The sequence below is a fragment of the Myotis nattereri genome (genome assembly GCF_964212035.1).
Source record: "Myotis nattereri genome assembly, chromosome: 16".
In the NCBI taxonomy this organism is placed as follows: Eukaryota; Metazoa; Chordata; class Mammalia; order Chiroptera; family Vespertilionidae; genus Myotis; species Myotis nattereri.
Window position 1 is genome coordinate 17095406 of NC_138091.1, and position 18264 is coordinate 17113669.

General features: G+C 48.8%; 1 protein-coding gene across 1 annotated transcript; it reads right to left on the reverse strand.

Annotated features, from left to right (window-relative positions):
• Nucleotides 1-21: 21 nt before the first annotated feature.
• On the reverse strand, nt 22-4597 carry EIF5A (eukaryotic translation initiation factor 5A). The gene is made up of 6 exons (XM_081110269.1): nt 4394-4597; nt 2360-2545; nt 1261-1365; nt 979-1110; nt 809-882; nt 22-664 (listed from the first exon to the last, which is right to left on the reverse strand). Exons 2-5 carry the CDS (start codon nt 2522-2524, stop codon nt 820-822), a joined length of 465 nt encoding a protein of 154 aa, XP_080966395.1. The 5' UTR covers nt 2525-2545; nt 4394-4597; the 3' UTR covers nt 22-664; nt 809-819.
• Nucleotides 4598-18264: the final 13667 nt, after the last annotated feature.

Sequence of the window (18264 nt, forward strand, 5' to 3'; positions counted from 1 at the left end):
TCAAAGTAGCCAAGTTGGGGCTTCATATTAAACTTGTAGTTTTATTCAGGTTTGATTTTAACAAATGTGTCAGGGTGAGAGCCCACAGGAAAGGGTGAAGCCCATGGGGGCAGGGCCCTCCCAGATGCCTGAGGAGGGGGGCAGGTCCCCTTTCCTCTCCTCCTCTTCCCTCTCCTGCTAAAGGGATTTGGGGAGAGACATAGGCATGGGGAAGGAGCTGGTCCCCAGTCTGTGGGGGTGGTGCTTGGGGTAAAGGGCTATAGGAACAGGGACCGGAAAAGGGACCAGACCAGGGATGAGTGGGGGGGGAGGGCACACGGACCATTTGCCAGAATCCACGGCTGATTCCAGAATTTAAAAAAAAAAAAAAAAAAAAAAAAAAACCTAAACCACAAGCAGCACCCACCCCATCTCCCCCACAAGGGCTGTAGTGTGAGGGGAGAAGAGGAAGGCAGCTTCACCAAGGCCATGGCTCACTCACTCCTGGCCAAGGGAGCAGGGTGAAGGGCAGGGGCTCCCCAACAGTTTGAGGGGGTGGAGGAAACCAAAATAAAACATCAAATAAATTGTGTAGGAGTCCAGCCAAGGGCCGGGGCCAGAGCTGAGCCAGGCTGGGGGAGGGGGCCTCTGCAGGCTCGAGGATCACTGCGCCACCACCGCCACCCTGGGTACAAAAGAGAAACCAGGTAAGACAGGATAATACCTTTAACAGGAGGAAGGCTTAGGGGTCAGAAAGCCTAGAACAATTAAGATTAAAGCATCCACAAAGTATGTGAAGGGGACTTGAGGGGGAGTTTGTCACACTTACCTGGGAGCCAGTTATTTTGCCATGGCCTTGATTGCAACAGCTGCCTCCTCCGTCATGGCAGACAGCACTGTAATCTTCAGGGAGCAAAAGGGAGAATCAGAAGTCTGAGCTCAGGGACCAAGCACAAGGAACAAAGCTGGGCACAAAAGAAAGTGGGTGGGGCACTATACCAGGATCTCCTCTCCACAGTCGTACTTCTGCTCAATTTCCTTGCCAAGGTCTCCCTCAGGCAGACGAAGGTCCTCTCGCACCTCCCCGCTGTCCTGGAGCAGTGATAGATACCCATCCTGGATGCCAATCAGCTGGGGGAAAAGAGGGAAGAAAGCTGAAGGTTGAGGAGACAGGGTCTGACATACCAAATACCCTCTCCTCCCAGCACAAGCTCTTCTGATCAATCAGTATCTGCGCCCCCACCCCAACTGACTAACCCTACACCAAGACCATCCACATACCTGGAAATCATTCCTTTTGATGTTGGGAACGTCCATATTATGAGTTGACGGGCAGATATCTTCATATTTCTTCCCAGTAAAGATGTCAATACCAACCAGGTGGACCTGTATGTATGCATCACATCAAAGAGAAACCCAACTAAACTTCAGGATGGAGGAGATCAAGTTTAAGTTGTCCCTGGCTGGCGAGGGAAGTCAGACTAGATTGGGCAAAGATTAGGGGAATTGGTAATGAGCCATAAATTCAAGAAATACTAAAACTTCCAAAAGGAACCTGAGGGGAAAAGACCACCATCGAGACTAGATTGACAGCACAAGGGAAAATGTAGGCCAGCTTTGGAGTAGTCAGTGACCTCAAGCTTATCAAATCATTGGTGAATAAAAGGCCAAGAACTTGGAAAATAAGGTAGAAGGGAAAGCGCTGAGAATACAGGAAGGACTGAGAAAGGAAGAGAGCTGAAAAGAAAAAAATTACTTAGGTAAATCAGAAAGAACAAAGCAATTAGGAAATAAGAAAAACATGAAATAGAAGAATCTAGGACAACAGGGGGAACCCAGGATTAATGCCAAGTCAACAGAAGACAGGATTGAACTTTTGAGGAAAAAATAAGTCTGAAGTGCCAAGGAAAGCACTGGGCAAGAATGTTAGGACCCAATGGGCAAGGAGGCTCTATTAACTCAAGGAGAGGGGGCAGCTACCCTGGCCCCCTTCAGGGAAGGCTACAGTTCATTAGGATTGAAGAAACCCTGGGCAAAGTGATAGGAATAAAGAGCACCTATAGAGATTCAAGCAAAGAAAGACCAACAGAAAAAGTGGAAGCCATGAATAAGGATGGAGCAGCTAAATAGCCAGAGCACAAAGGACCATGGACCACCAAGAGAAGTTATAGAGGGAGTTATCACAGAACGATGGTGGAAGAGGCTCAAGGCTGGTAGCAAGTGTAGAAAGAACGGTATCGGGGCTGAGTGCTGAACAGAACTGGACAATAAAAAGGAAAAGAGTAAACAGAAGGCTAGGACTGCTGATAGCTTGCTGCCAGGAGCCCCATGAGCATGGGAAATGTGGGGAAGGCAAGATGTGAAGAGGTGGAATTCTAACCTTGGCATGGCCGTGCTTGCCAGTCTTGGAGGTGGACATCTCCACAATCTTACATGGCCGTCCTTTGAGCACCACAAAGCCATTCTTCCGTAATGCTGAGCACTGCATTGGGAAGGTGGCTGAGGCCCCTGCATCTCCTGTCTCGAAGTCCAAATCATCTGCCATTTTAAGAGGCTTCGATTCCAACTAGTCAAGAAAAAAACTGGGGTCAGCAAGGATGGAGGCTAAGTGTCTCCACTTTATCCCACTCTCTAGAAACTGCTTCATTTTCATTCCAGATGTTTATTCCATTTCCCACTTAAAATAAAATACAAATTCCTAAATTAAATACTGATTGGAATCACAAATACTCAAGAACTCCTGTTGGGGAGAATAAGCTGGATCCCCACCCCAACTGAAAGTTAAAGGGGACTTGGGAAAAGAAGTTTGGGGGCATTAGGATGTCAAATCTGAGATGGGCAAAGACCTAATCCCTGGGGAGGACGAGGACTCAGGTGCTACTTGCCACTGAAACCAACTACCCCTTTAGCCCACACATAACCAGGGCTATAATTAGGTGAGCAGCTCTGAGCCAGCCAAAGGGCGGGGCTAATGCGGAGGGGAGAAGGGCGGGTGGATACCGGAGGGCAGGGCCCCACCCGTCTCTGTTACACCCCCCCCCCACCCTGTCCACACACAAGCTAGTCATTGGTACAGGAAACCACAGGGCTCTTTGGGGGATTCCCGCCTCTCCAACAGGCATTTGTCGATGCAGCCAAGGGGGAGAAAGTAAAGTTGTTTTCTAACTGATCCCCCTGCCAAACACCTCAATCTTGTTTCCCAAGGGGAACCCAGGAACCCAGCGTCTCCTCGAGGGCCCTCCCACTTTTCCCAAGATGCTCCGGTCCTGTCGGCTTTTCAGACGGGGCCTGTAAGTCAGTAGAAAGTGAGGGAGTGGGGAGTGGTGAATGACAATAAAACGAAAGCAAAAGACTGGTAGTAATTAGTACTATAACTTATACTAGGTTAGTAGAATTAAGACTCTAAAGCCAGAACTCCCCAAAACACACACATCGGGGGAGACAGTGACAAGGCTCTGAGCACCCAGAACAGCGGGGAACTCATCCGCCCCGGACTTTAAGGCGCTGTCAGCACCACTGAGTTGGGCTCCCGTCCAATCGCCCTCGTTTTCTCCATTTCTCTGACTTCCTAGCAAGGACCAGTGTCACTTACACCTGGCTGGCCCCCCTCACTTCACCTGAGGTTTGGGGGAGCGCTCCCGGGGCCCACGAGGTGGGAGCGCGCTAACATATGCCCGCAGTGGGCGCTCTCGGTGATCGCGGTCCGGGCCTCCGGCTTCTCCCACTCCTCCAATTCCCAAGCGCCCTTAGGCGCCCACGAGGACCCGCTCTCCCCGCGCTGAGGGTTGCCGACTCCCGCCCATGTGGCCGCCCGGGGCTTCCGGTGGCCGGGACTTGGGGGGAGGGGTCCCCGCGCTGCCATGCGGACCCAGTCCACGTTTGGCCATGCGGCCTCTGACCCCGAGGGCAGCCTTCCGTACGGGGCACTTCCGGTGCCGCAGCTGCCCCCTCCTCAAAGGCCGCGCCAGTCCGGAGCCACGCCGCCTCCCCTCCCCCCGCTGGCCGCCAGCCCCCCCTAAATGCCCTCTCACCGAATAGCCCCCTCCCCCACCTCACGTGGCCGCGCGGCGCCTGGTTCTCAACCGCCCAGGTACCCTTGTCCCGCCGGGCCGATCTGGCCCCCGGCCCTCGCCCCGGCGTGACCGCCTGGCGGCCTCTCCCGCGTGGCGGCCTCGCGGCTCGCCGTCCCCCGCCCTGCGTCGCTCCAACGTCACCCGGCAGGACCCAACCGTCACCGCACGCGCTAACCAGGGCACGCACCCGCGCCTTTCCGCACCTCGCGCCGCTCGCCGACCGGACCCCGGCGGCGGCCACCGCCGCTCCCTTCTGCCCCCTCCCCGACCCCCGCGCAGTTCCATCTCTACTCCCAGACCCAAGTCAAGGTTCCGCGCACGCGCGCCCTGCCCGCTCTCACCTCGCGCGAACGCAATAACTCGACCCCGTCCGCTCGCCGCGAGCCCAACCGCTGCCTCTGAGCCCGCTGCCGCCGTCGCCGCCGCCGCCGCCGCCGCTGCTGCACACGGGTCTTAGTACGCAGGCGCCGACTCCCCACTGACCAACCAAGCAGCCCTGTGACAGCCGCGCAAGCGTGCTATCTAGCTCCTCCGCCCTCCACCCCCGCACTGCGCAAGCGCAAAGATCCTCCCCAGGCTCCATCCTCCCTCCCACCTACCCATCCAATGACGTGTATACGTGACTCCGCCCCTCAGAAATCCTGAGTTCAGCCCACTAGTAGGCAACGCGCAGGCGCACCCGGTTTTTTAATCCTTTAACCTCCTCTTCCCTCCCCGTGACAGACCACTAGCCCTACCGGACAGTTCTTGCGCCTGCGCAATAAGGAGCCCTAGACTCCGCACCCTCTGAAGGAAACGCCTCGGCCACAAAGCGCATGTGTATTGGGAAGCTTGACCACCCCTTCCACCTCAGACGTCGTTTGTACGCCGGACGTTGAAAAGACCACGCCACCGTATCGTTAGCCTCGTCTAGAACGCATGCGTTGTAGGAAACGCCCCACCACGGCTGTAACTGGACCTAAACGACTCACACGTTTCAGAAAACTTGCCGTGTGGGGTGGGCTCCTTGTCTCAAGCCCGCCCCCGCCCCCCCAGCCGGCCTCCGGCCCAGTCACACATGCGCAGCGGAGCGCCCTGCGCTCCGGTCTTCCCAGGCGCCAGTGTGGTGGGCTTATCACCCCTCTCAGCTTCAGCTCTGCGCCCCGCTCTGCCATAGAGTTTCATCCGGAAAGATAGAGCGGCCCTGCCGCGGCCACCATCTTGTTTAAACGCTTGATCCGCATTGGTCCCTACGGCTCACGCAGGGGCTGCTCTACCTCTGAATTCTGAATTAGGATACTTATTTGTAATTTCTCTTTCCCCTCACGCCAACTGTTCTCGGTGGTCTCCAAAAACAATTCTCTTCGAGCACACTTAGAAAAAAAATTATAAGAATGGTATGTTAAATTCCACTGACGTTCTCATAAATCATAGAGGATGTCCATGAAGATGGAAACAAGCTGTCTCTTGGGATGCATTAACCCGGCCCTCGTTCTAGAGGAGAAAACTGCATTTCCTGAAAACTTTCGGTCTCCCACCAGTTCCTAGGTGTCCAGACCACCTTCGCGGCTTCTTGGTTGGCTTCAGTAAGCTAGGTGAACAAGACCAGCAACGAACCATCTGGCATTAGAATCCAAAATCCTGAATCTGGTTCTTTTATTCTTTTTAAATATTTTTATTGAACATAATAACTCGACCAAGTTCAGAGAGGAAGGGAGAAGGAGATAGAAACATCAATGAGAATCACCGATGGGCTGCCTCCTGCACGCCCCCTACTGGTTTCCAGCCCCACCGAGGCATGTGCCCTTGACTGGAATCCAACTCGGGACCCTTCAGTACACAGGCTGCCGCTCTATCCACTGAGCCAAACCAGCGAGGGCCTGAATCTGGTTCTTGTTTAAGAATCCTGTGACGATAGATGTGAGCTGCAAACATCAGCTTGAATTAATACATTTAGGTAGCACACTAGAGGCCCAGTGCACGAATTCATGCACTAGTAGGGTTCCTCCGCCCGGCCTGCGGGATTGGGCTGAAACCGGCTCTCCGATATCCCCTGAGGGGGTCCCAGATTGGAGAGGGCACAGGCTAGGCCGAGGGACACCACCGGGAGGTTGGCCAGCCAGGGAGGGACCATGGGAGGGCTCCAGGGTATGTCCAGCCCATCTAGCTCAGTCCTAATCACCAGACCCCAGCAACAAGCTAACCTACCTATTGGAGCGTCTGCCCCCTGGTGGTCAGTGCACATCATAGCTACTGGTCGACCGGTCTATCTTCTGCCCCCTGGTGGTCAGTGCACATCATTGCGAGTGGTTGAGCAGTCTTAGCATATCATTAGCATATTATGCTTTGATTGGTTGAACAGATGACCCAAAGACCAGACACCTAGCATATTAGGCTTTTATTATATAGGATATAGGATTATACTATCACCCCCAGCTCTTTCCACTCAATTTTCTGAAATGCCTGCCCTTTCCTTTGTAAAACAAAATTTTTTGGCCCTAGCCAGTTTGGCTCAGTGGATAGAGCATTGGCCTGCAGACCATTCTGGGTTCTCTTCTGGTCAAGGGCATGTACCTTGGTTGCAGGGCCCTGGTCAGGCTCGTGGAGGATATTTCTCTCTGTCTCTCCCCCTCCCTTCCACTCTCTCTAAAAATCAATAGGGGGAAAATATCCTCGGGTGAGGATTAACAACATACATGAGACCACAGTAAACTGTTTCTGTGTTTCATGTAAAGATAAATTAAGCCAGCTGATGAAAAGAATTCCCAGAGAGAGAGAAATCAGGCAAGGATTGGGGTTGAGGTGGGGGTTCTCTGTGGTACAAATATTTCACAGTGAACTGATCCTTATCCAGGGACCTGGGCAGGAACTATTTATTCTTCCTTCCACCCTCAAGGGCTTGCATAAAAGTCAAATACATCAAATGGACCTTGAGAATGGTCAAATAGGTAACCCTTTGGAGAAGAACAGGTCTTGAACCTGCTCTCACAACACCCAGCTGCTGGGATCATAGCAGAAATCTTGACTGCACTCACTTACCCATTCATTCAGTTAATATTTACTGAGTCTATTAAGTACCAGATACTTGGGACACAAAGATGGTGAGCTTAGCAGTATGAGCTCTGCCCCACAGTTGGGGGGAAGGAGATTGTCAGATAATAAACAGAAATCTAATATTGGTCTGTGTGCTCAGGCCAGTGCGGGTCTACCACCAGTGAGTGATGGGTTTATAATGAGAGTTGGGAGGAGGAGCAGCACCCTGAAGGATGCCTGAGGGATCTTTGTGATTCTGACCTTGCCTCTTTGGAAGTTAAAGAAAAGAGGCAGCAGGTGGAAAAGAATGAGACTGGAGTTGTTCTGGGCCTGGAAGAAAAGACCTACCCACCCTCCATGAGATCTTGCTCAACCTGGGTGCTAGAAAAGTCAGAACATTTCTTAGGAAATGGACCAAGTGAATAGGAACAAGGCTGGGGACAGAACATAGACGCGGCTCGTAGAGGAAAGAAGCTCAATGAGTCAATCACAAATGACTATAGCGTGTTGACTATGATAATTCATTCACTCATTCATTCACTCTCCAGGTGGTCTCGGAAGCCTTGCTCTGGGCCATGCTTTATGGCCAATGGGGGAAAGCCAGGCAACTGTAGAGCAGTGTGACGCAGCCCTTTGTAAGGAATGTGGAGTTGAGTGAGCACCAAGATGGGACCAAACCCAGTCTGGAAGGCTGGTAGGTCTTTTGGCAGTGGAGACCTAGAGCTGAGGAATCAGAAGGATCAGCCCTCAACAGGGTGAGGAAGGATCTGGGAGTTCTGTGGATGAGATAAAGAAACGAGCCGGTTTGGCACAGTTGATAGAGCATCAACCTGCGGACTGAAGGGCCCCAGGTTCAATTCCGGCCAAGGGCACATGCCTGGGTTGTGGGCTCGATCCCCAGTAGGGGGCGTGCAGGAGGCAGCTGATCAATGATTCTCTCTCATCATTGATGTTTCTATCTCTCTATCCTCCCTTCCTCTCTGAAATCAATAAAAATATATTTTAAAAAAGAGAAAGAGCCGAAACTGGTTTGGCTCAGTGGATAGAGCGTCGGCCTGCGGACTGAAAGGTCCTAGGTTCGATTCCGGTCAAGGGCATGTACCTGGGTTGCGGGCACATCCCCGGTGGGAGATGTGCAGGAGGCGGCTGATCGATGTTTCTCTCTCATCGATGTTTCTAACTCTCTATCTCTCTCCCTTCCTCTCTGTAAAAAATCAATAAAATACATTTAAAAAAAAAAAAAGAGAGAGAGAGAAAGAAACAGCCCAGCTGGTGTAGCTCAGTGGTTGAGCGTCAATCCATGAACCAGGAGGTCAGCTTTCAATTCCTGGTTAGGGCACATGCCCAGGTTTTGGGCTTGATCCCCAGTGGGGGTCCTGTAGGCGTCAGCTGGTTGATGATTCTCTCTCATCACTGATGTTTATATCTCTCCCTCCCTCTCCCTTCCTCACTCTGAAATCAATAAAAATATACTTAAAAAAAGAAAAGAAACCTTAGCTGGGTATCAACCCATCTTGGCTGGTCTAGAACCATAAGAAGAATACCTCAAGATGTAAAAGAGGAGGTGAGGAGCAGGGGACATCTGTGTTCAGAGAAGAAAGATTCAAAGGGCAGGTTGGGCCTCAGCTGTAGGCCTCCAATCCGAGGGGATACCCTTGCTGCATCTTGTGTGCCTTTCAGAATGGGATCTAGCTTCTCCTCCCGCTGAGGCCATCCCAGTCGCTCCCAGGCTGACCTGGATGGCCTCCTTTCTGCCTCATTACCTCTGTGATGACCCCAACCTAGCACTTGTCTTACAGACAACATGTCTACCCCTCCAGACTATAAACAGAGTCTTTCCACCCCCAGCACCCACCACAGAGCTGGGCATATGGCCAGTTCTGAGTGTTTATAGAATGAATGAATTGGAGGGAGGAGGCAATCTGAATAGGAGAAACTGCCAAGAACTCAAAAGGAATTCAGGAAGGAAGAGTGTTGAGTCTTCTTAGCACTTCAGGTAGATGGTCTTCCTGTGCTGGGGGCTCTCCTAGAGGGAGATGAAAGCTCGCATCATTTATGCATCAGTTTGGTAACAAATGATACATAATACACCCAGTAATTACTATTTTGTTTTAGATGCTTCAGATACATAGTCAAAGTAGTCTTCAGATCAAGAGGAAGTCTACTTGAGAAACCACTACTGGGGAGCCTAATCTATACATGGACCTGATTTAGAGGATGAGGTCTGAAACTGTCCTGACGACATAATTAATTGAGACTTTGGAGGTCTTGGGAAGGGTGTAGTGCATTCTGCAATGGGAATGAGGTGAACTGTTAGAGAGAGGGCAGACCATGTTCCATTGTATTATCCAAAGATTGTCACAGTAATATTTCTCCTCTCACATGTTCTTATCCTGTGTGACCTTCCATTCCCCATCAAGAAGTCTGATGGATCTGGGCAGGCTTCTGGTTGCTTTGGCCAAAGCATAGGGTGAAAGTGATGCCATGTGGCCTTAAAAGGCTGAGTCATGAAGAGTGATGCAGCTTTCACCTTATTGTTTTATTTTTTTAATCCTCACCTGAGGATATTTTTCCATTGATTTTTAGAGAGAGTGGGAAAAACAGAGAGACATATCCATGTGAGAGAAACACATCGATTGGTTGCCTTCTGCATGTGCCCTCATCAGGGCTCGAGCAGGGGAGGAGCCCTGATACTGTTGTACGTGCCCTTGACCGGAATCTAACCAGGGACACTTTGGTCTGCAGGCCAACGCTCTATCCACTGGGCCAAACAGGCTATTACCTTATATATTTTTTTACACACTTGCACCTGATGCCCTGGACTATCATGCAGGAAATCCAACTAACATATTCCAGGCTGTTAGGAAACCGAAGCTATATGGTAAGGCCATGCATAAGGACTCCTGTCAACAGTTCTAGACACGAGGCATGTGAGTTGTCCTTGCTGAGACCATGGGCATTGTGCAGAGACAAGCCAACATCATCAGGCCATTCATGTCCAAATCCTAAGCTATAGGATCCATGAACCTAATAAAATAGTTGTATTTTATACACTAAGCTTTGAGGTAGTAACTGGAACAAGTGAACAAGTTAAACACCACACTATAAGAATCAGTTGATCTTTTGGTTGAAGATTAAAGAGGCTTCATAATGAGTCAAGTATGAGTTCCAGTAAAAAAGTTTATGACACACTTTAGCTGCTTAATGGCTTATTTAGTCATTTCTTTGGTTTTAGGATATTAAGTCTTATGGTTTCATCTGACTGCACATTAGTTTGTACTGGTTTATTTGTAAACATTCCATTTAATTTGCATTTTGTTCTCCCACTTGATTGAAAATTCAATAAATATAATGATTCTTAAAAAAGAATGTTGTGCTCTGACCAGTTTTGCTCAGTGGATAGAGCATCAGCCTGTGGACTGTAAGGTCCCAGGTTCGATTCCGGTCAAGGGCATGTACCTTGGTTGCAGGCACATCTCCAGTAGGGAGTGTGCAGGAGGCAACTGATCGATGTTTCTCTCTCATCGATGTTTCTAACTATCTCTCTCCCTTCCTCTCTGTAAAAAATAAATAAAATATATATTTTTTTAAAAAAAGAATGTTGTAAAACAGTGGGATGGGAGTTTGAAGTTAGAGATTAAAGAATACACTCCTGGCACACTTCAGGAAACAGGCCGGAGGCCTGCATGTCTTCTCCCTCCTGTGCTTGCCTCCTCGCCTCCTCTCCTCCTCAGGGTGCTTGGTCCAGCTTAGAATATCTGATTCTTTTGGCACTGGTGCTCTCAATTTCTTTGAAGGGAGGTGGCTGGATGGCTCAGAGACAAGTGGGATTCACCAAATCCTAAACTCTACAAAGGGGGGAGACCAGCCTTACAGATGTAACTTATACAAGAAGAGGATCCCTCCTCTCCCTGGCTTGAGGCCCAAGTCTCCTGCCTATTTACAGAAGAGGGAGTCCCCCCTCCCGCCACCCTGGAGAAAACAGTCCTCCAAGTCAGCCCCACAGTTCACCTGAGCCGTCCATCTTATGGGCGACCTTGGTTCCCCAGACTGAGCTGTCATGTCAGAGTTTGATTTGAGAGGCCACACAGATCTGCCGGTCCAGAAAAATACCCACCACCCTCACTGCCCTCGGGAGTCTGCCAGGGAAGGGAAGCCTAGATCCCCACCAATGACAGCAGTCTCTGAGATGATTCAATTCAACCAAGAACCCAGTACTAGTAGATGGCTTCAGACAACCATGCAGGGCCACTCAATTCAGAACAAGTTTCTGCAGGGATTCAAGGCCTGCCAGAGTTAGGTGCCAACCTACCTGTCCCAGCTGTTCCTTCCCATAGCCCCTGCAGGCCTCCTGTATTTGACATAGTCGTCATGCCTTTCCCACTCCTGGGCCCTCAGTGCTTCTTTAACTTTGGGGTGTCCCTTAGCCTCTCTGAGACCATTTCCTCATCTAAGAGAATAGAGAGATTAACACTTACTAGTACCTTGTAGAGAGCTCACCAACCCTAGGGCTATAAGCCTCATCTGTACTCAGGACTCCAAAGGCAGGACTCCAGTTCTGTCTCCTGAGTTGCAGACTCCTGCCTCCAACTGCCTGCTTTGTTAAATTATTTTAAACTGGAGGCTGGTGCATGACATTCGTGCACTATGGGGCGGGGGGACCTCCTCAGCCCGGCCTGGGCCCTTTTGCAGTCCAGGAGCCCTCAGGGGATGTCTGGCTGCTCCTAAGCCATCAGCTGGACATCCTTAGTGCTGCTGTGGAGGTGGGCAAGGCTCCTGCTGTCAAAGCTGCACTGGCCAGCCATGAGCCAGGCTTCTGGCTGAGCGGAGCTCCCCCTGTGGGAGCACACTGACCACTAGGGGGCAGCTCCTGCCTTGAGCGTCTGCCCCCTGGTGGTCAGTGCACATCATAGTAATCTTTGCATATTACCCTTTTATTATATAGGCTTGATCTGAGAAAGAAAGGGGAAGAGAGGGAGATGAGGTATGGAGAGAGATTCTTCATTCCACTTATTTATGTATTATCCACTGGTTGATGTTTTAAAAAATATTTTATTGATTTTTTAGAGAAGAAGGGAGGAGAGAGAGAGAAACATCAATGATAAGAGAGAATCATTGATTGGCTGCCTCCTGCATGCCCCCCACTGGGGATCAAGCCCGCAACCCAGGCATGTGCCCTTGGCTGGAATCGAACCTGGGACCCTTCAGTCCGCAGGCTGACGCTCTATCCACTGAGCCAAACCAGCCAGGGCATCGGTTGATTTTTATATGTGCCCTGACCTGAGATCAAACCCACATTGGTGTATGGGACGATGCTCTCTAACCCAATGGTTCTCAACCTTCCTAATGCCGCGACCCTTTAATACAGTTTCTCATGTTGTGGTGACCCCCAACCATAAAATTATTTTCGTTGCTCCTTCATAACTGTAATTTTGCTACTGTTATGAATCGTAATGTAAATATCTGATATGCAGGATGTATTTTCATTGTTACAAATTGAACATAATTAAGGCATAGTGATTAATCACAAAAACAATATGTAATTATATATGTGTTTTCCGATGGTCTTAGGCGACCCCTGTGAAAGAGTCGTTCGACCCCCAAAGGGGTCGCGACCCACAGGTTGAGAACCGCTGCTCTAACCACTTGAGCTACTCCACTAGGGCTCCAACTGCTGGCTTGAGCTCTCCTCCTGGGTGTTTCAAACCAAACTCCTGACTATGTTCCTCCTCTAGGGTTTCTCACTGAAGTAAATAGCATCATCACCCAGCAAAGGTCACCTAAGCTAAAAACCCAGGTTCCTTGATTCCTTTTCACACATTCCCACACATCCATTCCACCAAGTCCTGCACACACTGTTTCCAAAACATACTTCATGCTGGTCTACATCTCTCCATCCTCACTGCCCCCACACTAACCCATGCTCCCAGCATCTCTGCCTCCCTCCAACTTATTTCCACAGAGTAGCCAAATATTTAAAAAATAAATTAAGTAGGGAAGATTGTGCATGGAGGGGGGTATATGAGAAATTTCTGTATCTTCTGCCCAATTTTGCTGTGAACCTAAAAATGCTTTAAAAATAAGTTCATCAGGCCACATGACTCAATCCCCCTTTTAAAACCCTTCAAAGACTTGCCATCATGCTTGGAATACATCCATTTGGTGGATCTGGCTCTGCCTACTTTACCCTCCTCCTTATTCACTAAATTTTTCCCTCTAATAAATTCAGGTCTCTGCTGCCTCAGGGCCTTTGCACTAGTTGTTTCATGTGCCTCAAACTCTCTTCCCTCATCCCTTCATTTAGCTGTCTTCTCCTCAGCCTTCAGGTCAGTTTAAGCTGTGACCCGCATCCTGGCAGTGTCTTCTTGACAGCCTAATCTAGATTAACCCCCACACACACACATCCTTCTCTGTCACACCAGTCTGTGCATTTCCTTCAGGGCTTTTATTGTATCTATAATTAGCACATGTAACTAAACAGATACACTGTCTTGTTTACTAGACTGTGAGTCATATGAGGGCAGGAATCTTGTATGTCTTATTCACCACTATATCCCCAGCACCTTTTATCATACCTGGCACACAGTAGATACTCAGTATATATTTGTTGAAATAAATGAATATGCATATTTTATTGTAAACTATCTGAAATATTTTTAGAAGTCACAGAGTTGCTAACAAGCACTGCAATTACCATTAGTTATTGGTGCACTTGCCTTCCTCACTTCATGGTCAGAAAATGGTACTCAGTAAATGTCAGTGAAATTAGAGAACAGATGATTTATTATCATGAAAGTTAAGATTTATAGAGATAGATCTGGTCTGGCCAGTGTGGCTCAGTGGTTGAGAATCCACCCCGAACCTAGAGGTCACCAGTTCAATTCCCGGTCAGGGCACATGCCGGGTTTTAGGTTCAATCCCAGTAAGGGGTGTGCAGGAGACAGCCAATCGATGTTTCTCATCAATGTTTCTCTTTCCCTTTCCCTCGCTCTCTAAAATCAATAAAAACGTATTAAAAATATAGATAGTTCTGTAGTAGCACTATTTACTAGAACTGTGTTGATGAATATTCTGTATCTGTGCTAATACAGTATCCACTAGCCATTGCTCTTGAAATATAGCTAGTGGTTTCTGTATTGGACAATTCAGACCAGCGTCAGGAAGACCTGTCAGGAGGAATGTTTGGGGCCTGGATGGGCAGGGACTCAATGGGAAGACAGAAGGCTGAATCTTGGGTCTTCAGAGCTAATCTAAGAGATTCGAACTTTACGTATGTGTCTCCAATGGGGAGTCATGGAAGAGTTTTAAGCAGAATAGAGTATTTCATTCATAAAGTTTATTTTATTTTTTAACCTTTCTTTTTCTTTTGTTAATCCTCACCTGAGGATATTTTTTCCATTGATTTTTTAGTGATAGAGAAAAGAAGGGAAGGAAGAGGAGAGGGGGGAGAGAGAGGCCCTGACCAGGACGGGGGATCAAACCTGCAACTCAGGTACATGAATTTGACTGGGAATTGAACCATCTACCCTTTGATGCTCTGGCAGATACTCTAACCACTGCGACACACTGGCCAGGGTTCTTACCCTTTTTTTTTTTTTTTTTTAAATATATTTTATTGATTCTTCACAGAGAGGAAGGGAGAGAGACCGAGAGCCAGAAACATCGATGGGAGAGAAACATCGATCAGCCGCCTCCTGCACATCTCCCACTGGGGATGTGCCCGCAACCCAGGTACATGCCCTTGACCGGAATCGAACCTGGGACCCCTCAGTCCGCAAGCCGACGCTCTATCCACCGAGCCAAACCGGTTTCGGCTCTTACCCTATTCTTATCCCCTTCCTTCCATATACAATTGTGCTAGTATATATCTTTTTATTTTCATGTATTCTGACAAGACATAATTGTTATTTGTGGGAATCTTTTTTTTTTTTAAAGTGAGAGAGTTTATTAGGGAAGCAGTGAGACTGAGAGTGACTACTCCACAGACAAGAGCAGCTGGGAATATGTGTTTTTAAGAAAAATCATTGCATATGTCATTCTGTTTCTAACTCTTTCTCTAAGCATCTATTTTACCATAAGAACTTTTTTTTTTTTTACCATAAGTACTTCTAACCGGTTGTTTCTAATTGTGCATAATATTCCATGGTATTCACTCAGCTCACCACATCTTACCTATCACACTCCCAGCAATGGATGCCCAGGATGCCTCCACCTTCCCACCTTCACGCACTCATGCCTGTCTCCTTACAGACCTGTAAAAGAATCTCTTTATGTTATGTGCTCAGAAGATGCATTTCTGGGTCATAGGGAATGTGTATTTTTTTTAAATATATTTTTTTATTGATTTTTTACAGAGAGGAAGGGAGAGAGATAGAGAGTTAGAAACATCGATGAGAGAGGAACATCGATCAGCTGCCTCCTGCACATCTCCTACTGGGGATGTGCCCGCAACCCAGGTACATGCCCTTGACCGGAATCGAACCCGGGACCCTTCAGTCCGCAGGCCGACGCTCTATCCACTGAGCCAAACCGGTTTCGGTGGGAATGTGTATATTTAATGTGCCTAAATATTGCCAGAAAAAAATACATTGTATCAAGATCTTTTGGCTGCCTTCATTCATGCAGCCAAATATTTACTGGTCATTTACTAGATGTCAGGTATCGTTTTAGGTACTGAGAGTACAGCAGTGAGTAAGACAGACAAGATCCCAAGCTTACATATTAGAAACAAGAAAACAGGGACAAGGAGATATCAGGTGCGAATAAGTACAAAGTGAAAATAAAGTAGGCCATGGAACACCATGACGGGGAGGAGCTCCGTGAAAAGGGCTGGAGGGTGGGAGCACTGGAGGTGAGGAGGCCAAGTAGGCAGGAGGCTGTTGCAGTGACGGAGGTGAGCGTTGCTGACGGTGTGAACCAGAGACGGTGGAGCCCTTTACCGAGACAGGGCACCCTGGAGACGCCCAGCTTGCAGTTGGCCATCATGGGTCGGGAGCTCAGGTGTTCTAGGCCGGAGGCAAACATCGGGGAGTCCTCTGTGTCTGTGCTGTTGACTGGTTTCCTAGAGCTATGGCAACGAAGTACCACAAACTTGGTACTAAAAACAACAAAAACTCCTCCTCACAGTTCTGTAGAAGTCTGAAATCACAATGCTGGCAGGGCTGTCCTCTCAAAGCCTCGCAGAGGATCCTTCCTTGCCTCTTCCAGCTGCTAGCAGCCCCAGGCGTTCCGTGGCTTGCAGCTGTAGCACCTCAGTACACGGCCTTCTCCCTTTGTGCCTGTCTTTCCGTAGCACTTTCCTCTTCTAAGGACACCGATCCTATTGGATTAGGACCTCCTAGTGACTCCACCTTAACTTGATGACATCTGCAAAGATCCTATTTCCAAACAAGGTCACATTCACAGGTGCCAGGGGTTAGGGCTTCAACATATATTCTTAGGGGACACAATTCTACCCACAACAGGGCATATCTACAGCCGTGGGAGCAGATGAGTCTCCACAGGAGAGGTTACAGAGGCAGAACAGAGGAACCGGGGACTCTGACCTTTAGGAAGGGGCAAGTAAAAGACTGAGGAGCCCATGAAGACACGTGAGAAGGAAATGGCCTCCAGTTGCATCTGCCACACAGACAGAAATAAGAGCAAAAAAGTGTTCATTGAACTAAGTAACATGACAACTGTCAGAGTCTTTCCTGAATGCCGACAGAGAAGCAGCAGTGCCTGCGGAATGCAGACAGCCTCTCCAGAAATTTAGTTTGGGAGGAAAAGCCTGATATGTGGGAAGAACTGGAGGGGGCGCGAGGCCATAAGATGGTGAGGAAGATGGAAAAGTGCAGTCCCAGCGCTAGCCGGTTTGGCTCAGCGGATAGAGCGTCGGCCTGCAGACTCAAGGGTCCCAGGTTCGATTCCGGCCAAGGGCATGTACCTTGGTTGTGGGCACATCCCCAGTAGGGGGTGCGCAGGAGGCAGCTGGTCGATGTTTCTCTCTCATCAATGTTTCTAACTCTCTATCCCTCTCACTTCCTCTCTGTAAAAAATCAATAAAATATATTTTAAAAATAAAGAAAAGAAGAAAAGTGCAGTCCCAGCACAGCGGAAAGAGGCTGATGACTTGGAAGTTGGGCTCTGGAGTTAGGCTGATCTGCATTTGAATTTCAGCTCAGTGTGTTCCACAGTATTATGAGTTTAGGCTGGTTGCTTCACTTTACTATACCTCTGTTTCCTTATCTGAAAAATGGGATAATTTTCATAGTATCCACTTCCCAGGACGGTTGCAATGACTAGAGGCCTCTACTGTGCTTAAAAGTGTATATGGGTGTAGGGAGCTGATATAGGGTTAAGCCTCAGACTGACCTGTAGGCAAAGTCACAAACAATTCCCAGCTTAGAGGGCACAGTCCTCTTAGCATAATTAGGCTTGACCTTGTAACACTCCCTAGATCTTATCTGGGAAGCTAATGGGCTGAGGAAGTGCAGGAAGTATAACCATGGTCAAAACAAGTGAAACTCACAAGAACAGTGTAACTTTGGAAACCACTACCTTGTTTACCTCTCACTATAAAATAAAGGCTCAGCTTGCCTTGGGATCTCTCTCTGAGGCCTCAGCCAGGCACAGGGAAGATCCACGGAGACTAAGGAAAGCTAGAGAGCTCTGAACGCTGTCTCCGTGTAAAACATTCTTCGCCGACTCAGTCCACACCTTTGGGAACCCCTGGACCGCTGGGGCTGGCCCCCAGCATATGGGACATAGTAAATGCTCAACAAATATCAGCAATTACTGTGTTTAGGTTAAAAAAACAACAAGGTTTCCAGAAGGAGGTGGTAAGTAATATCAGATATGGTCGAGAGGACAAGGAGATGGACGGTGGAGAAACGATCAAGGATTTGGCAGAGTGCGAGCAGAGCCTGGAAACGGGAGGACAGAGGTAGCAGCAGCTAAGGAGTAGATGGGAGAAGGTGGAGGCTGTAGGCATGAGAAATAAGAGAACAGGAATTGGATGAGAGAAGAAGTAAGATCTGATTTGAGCTGCAACAAGAAAGTTGGAGGGGAATGTTGCTGGGAGTATTTGGTACCAGGGGCAGAGGTGACCCCTTTTATTTTTTAAAATATATTTTTATTCATTTCAGAGAGGGAAGGAGAGGAAGAAAGGGAGAAACATCAATGATGAGAGAGAATCATTGATTGACTGCCTTCTGCATGC

What these genes read in the sequence shown, in the direction of transcription:
- EIF5A (XM_081110269.1), bottom strand. Translation starts at nt 2,524, where the DNA reads ATGGCAGATGATTTGGACTTCGAGACAGGAGATGCAGGGGCCTCAGCC. An exon ending in TCAAAAGGAATGATTTCCAG is followed by an intron (nt 1,111 to 1,260) that starts GTATGTGGATGG and finishes CTTTTCCCCCAG; the next exon opens with CTGATTGGCATCCAGGATGG. An exon ending in ACTGTGGAGAGGAGATCCTG is followed by an intron (nt 883 to 978) that starts GTATAGTGCCCC and finishes TGCTCCCTGAAG; the next exon opens with ATTACAGTGCTGTCTGCCAT.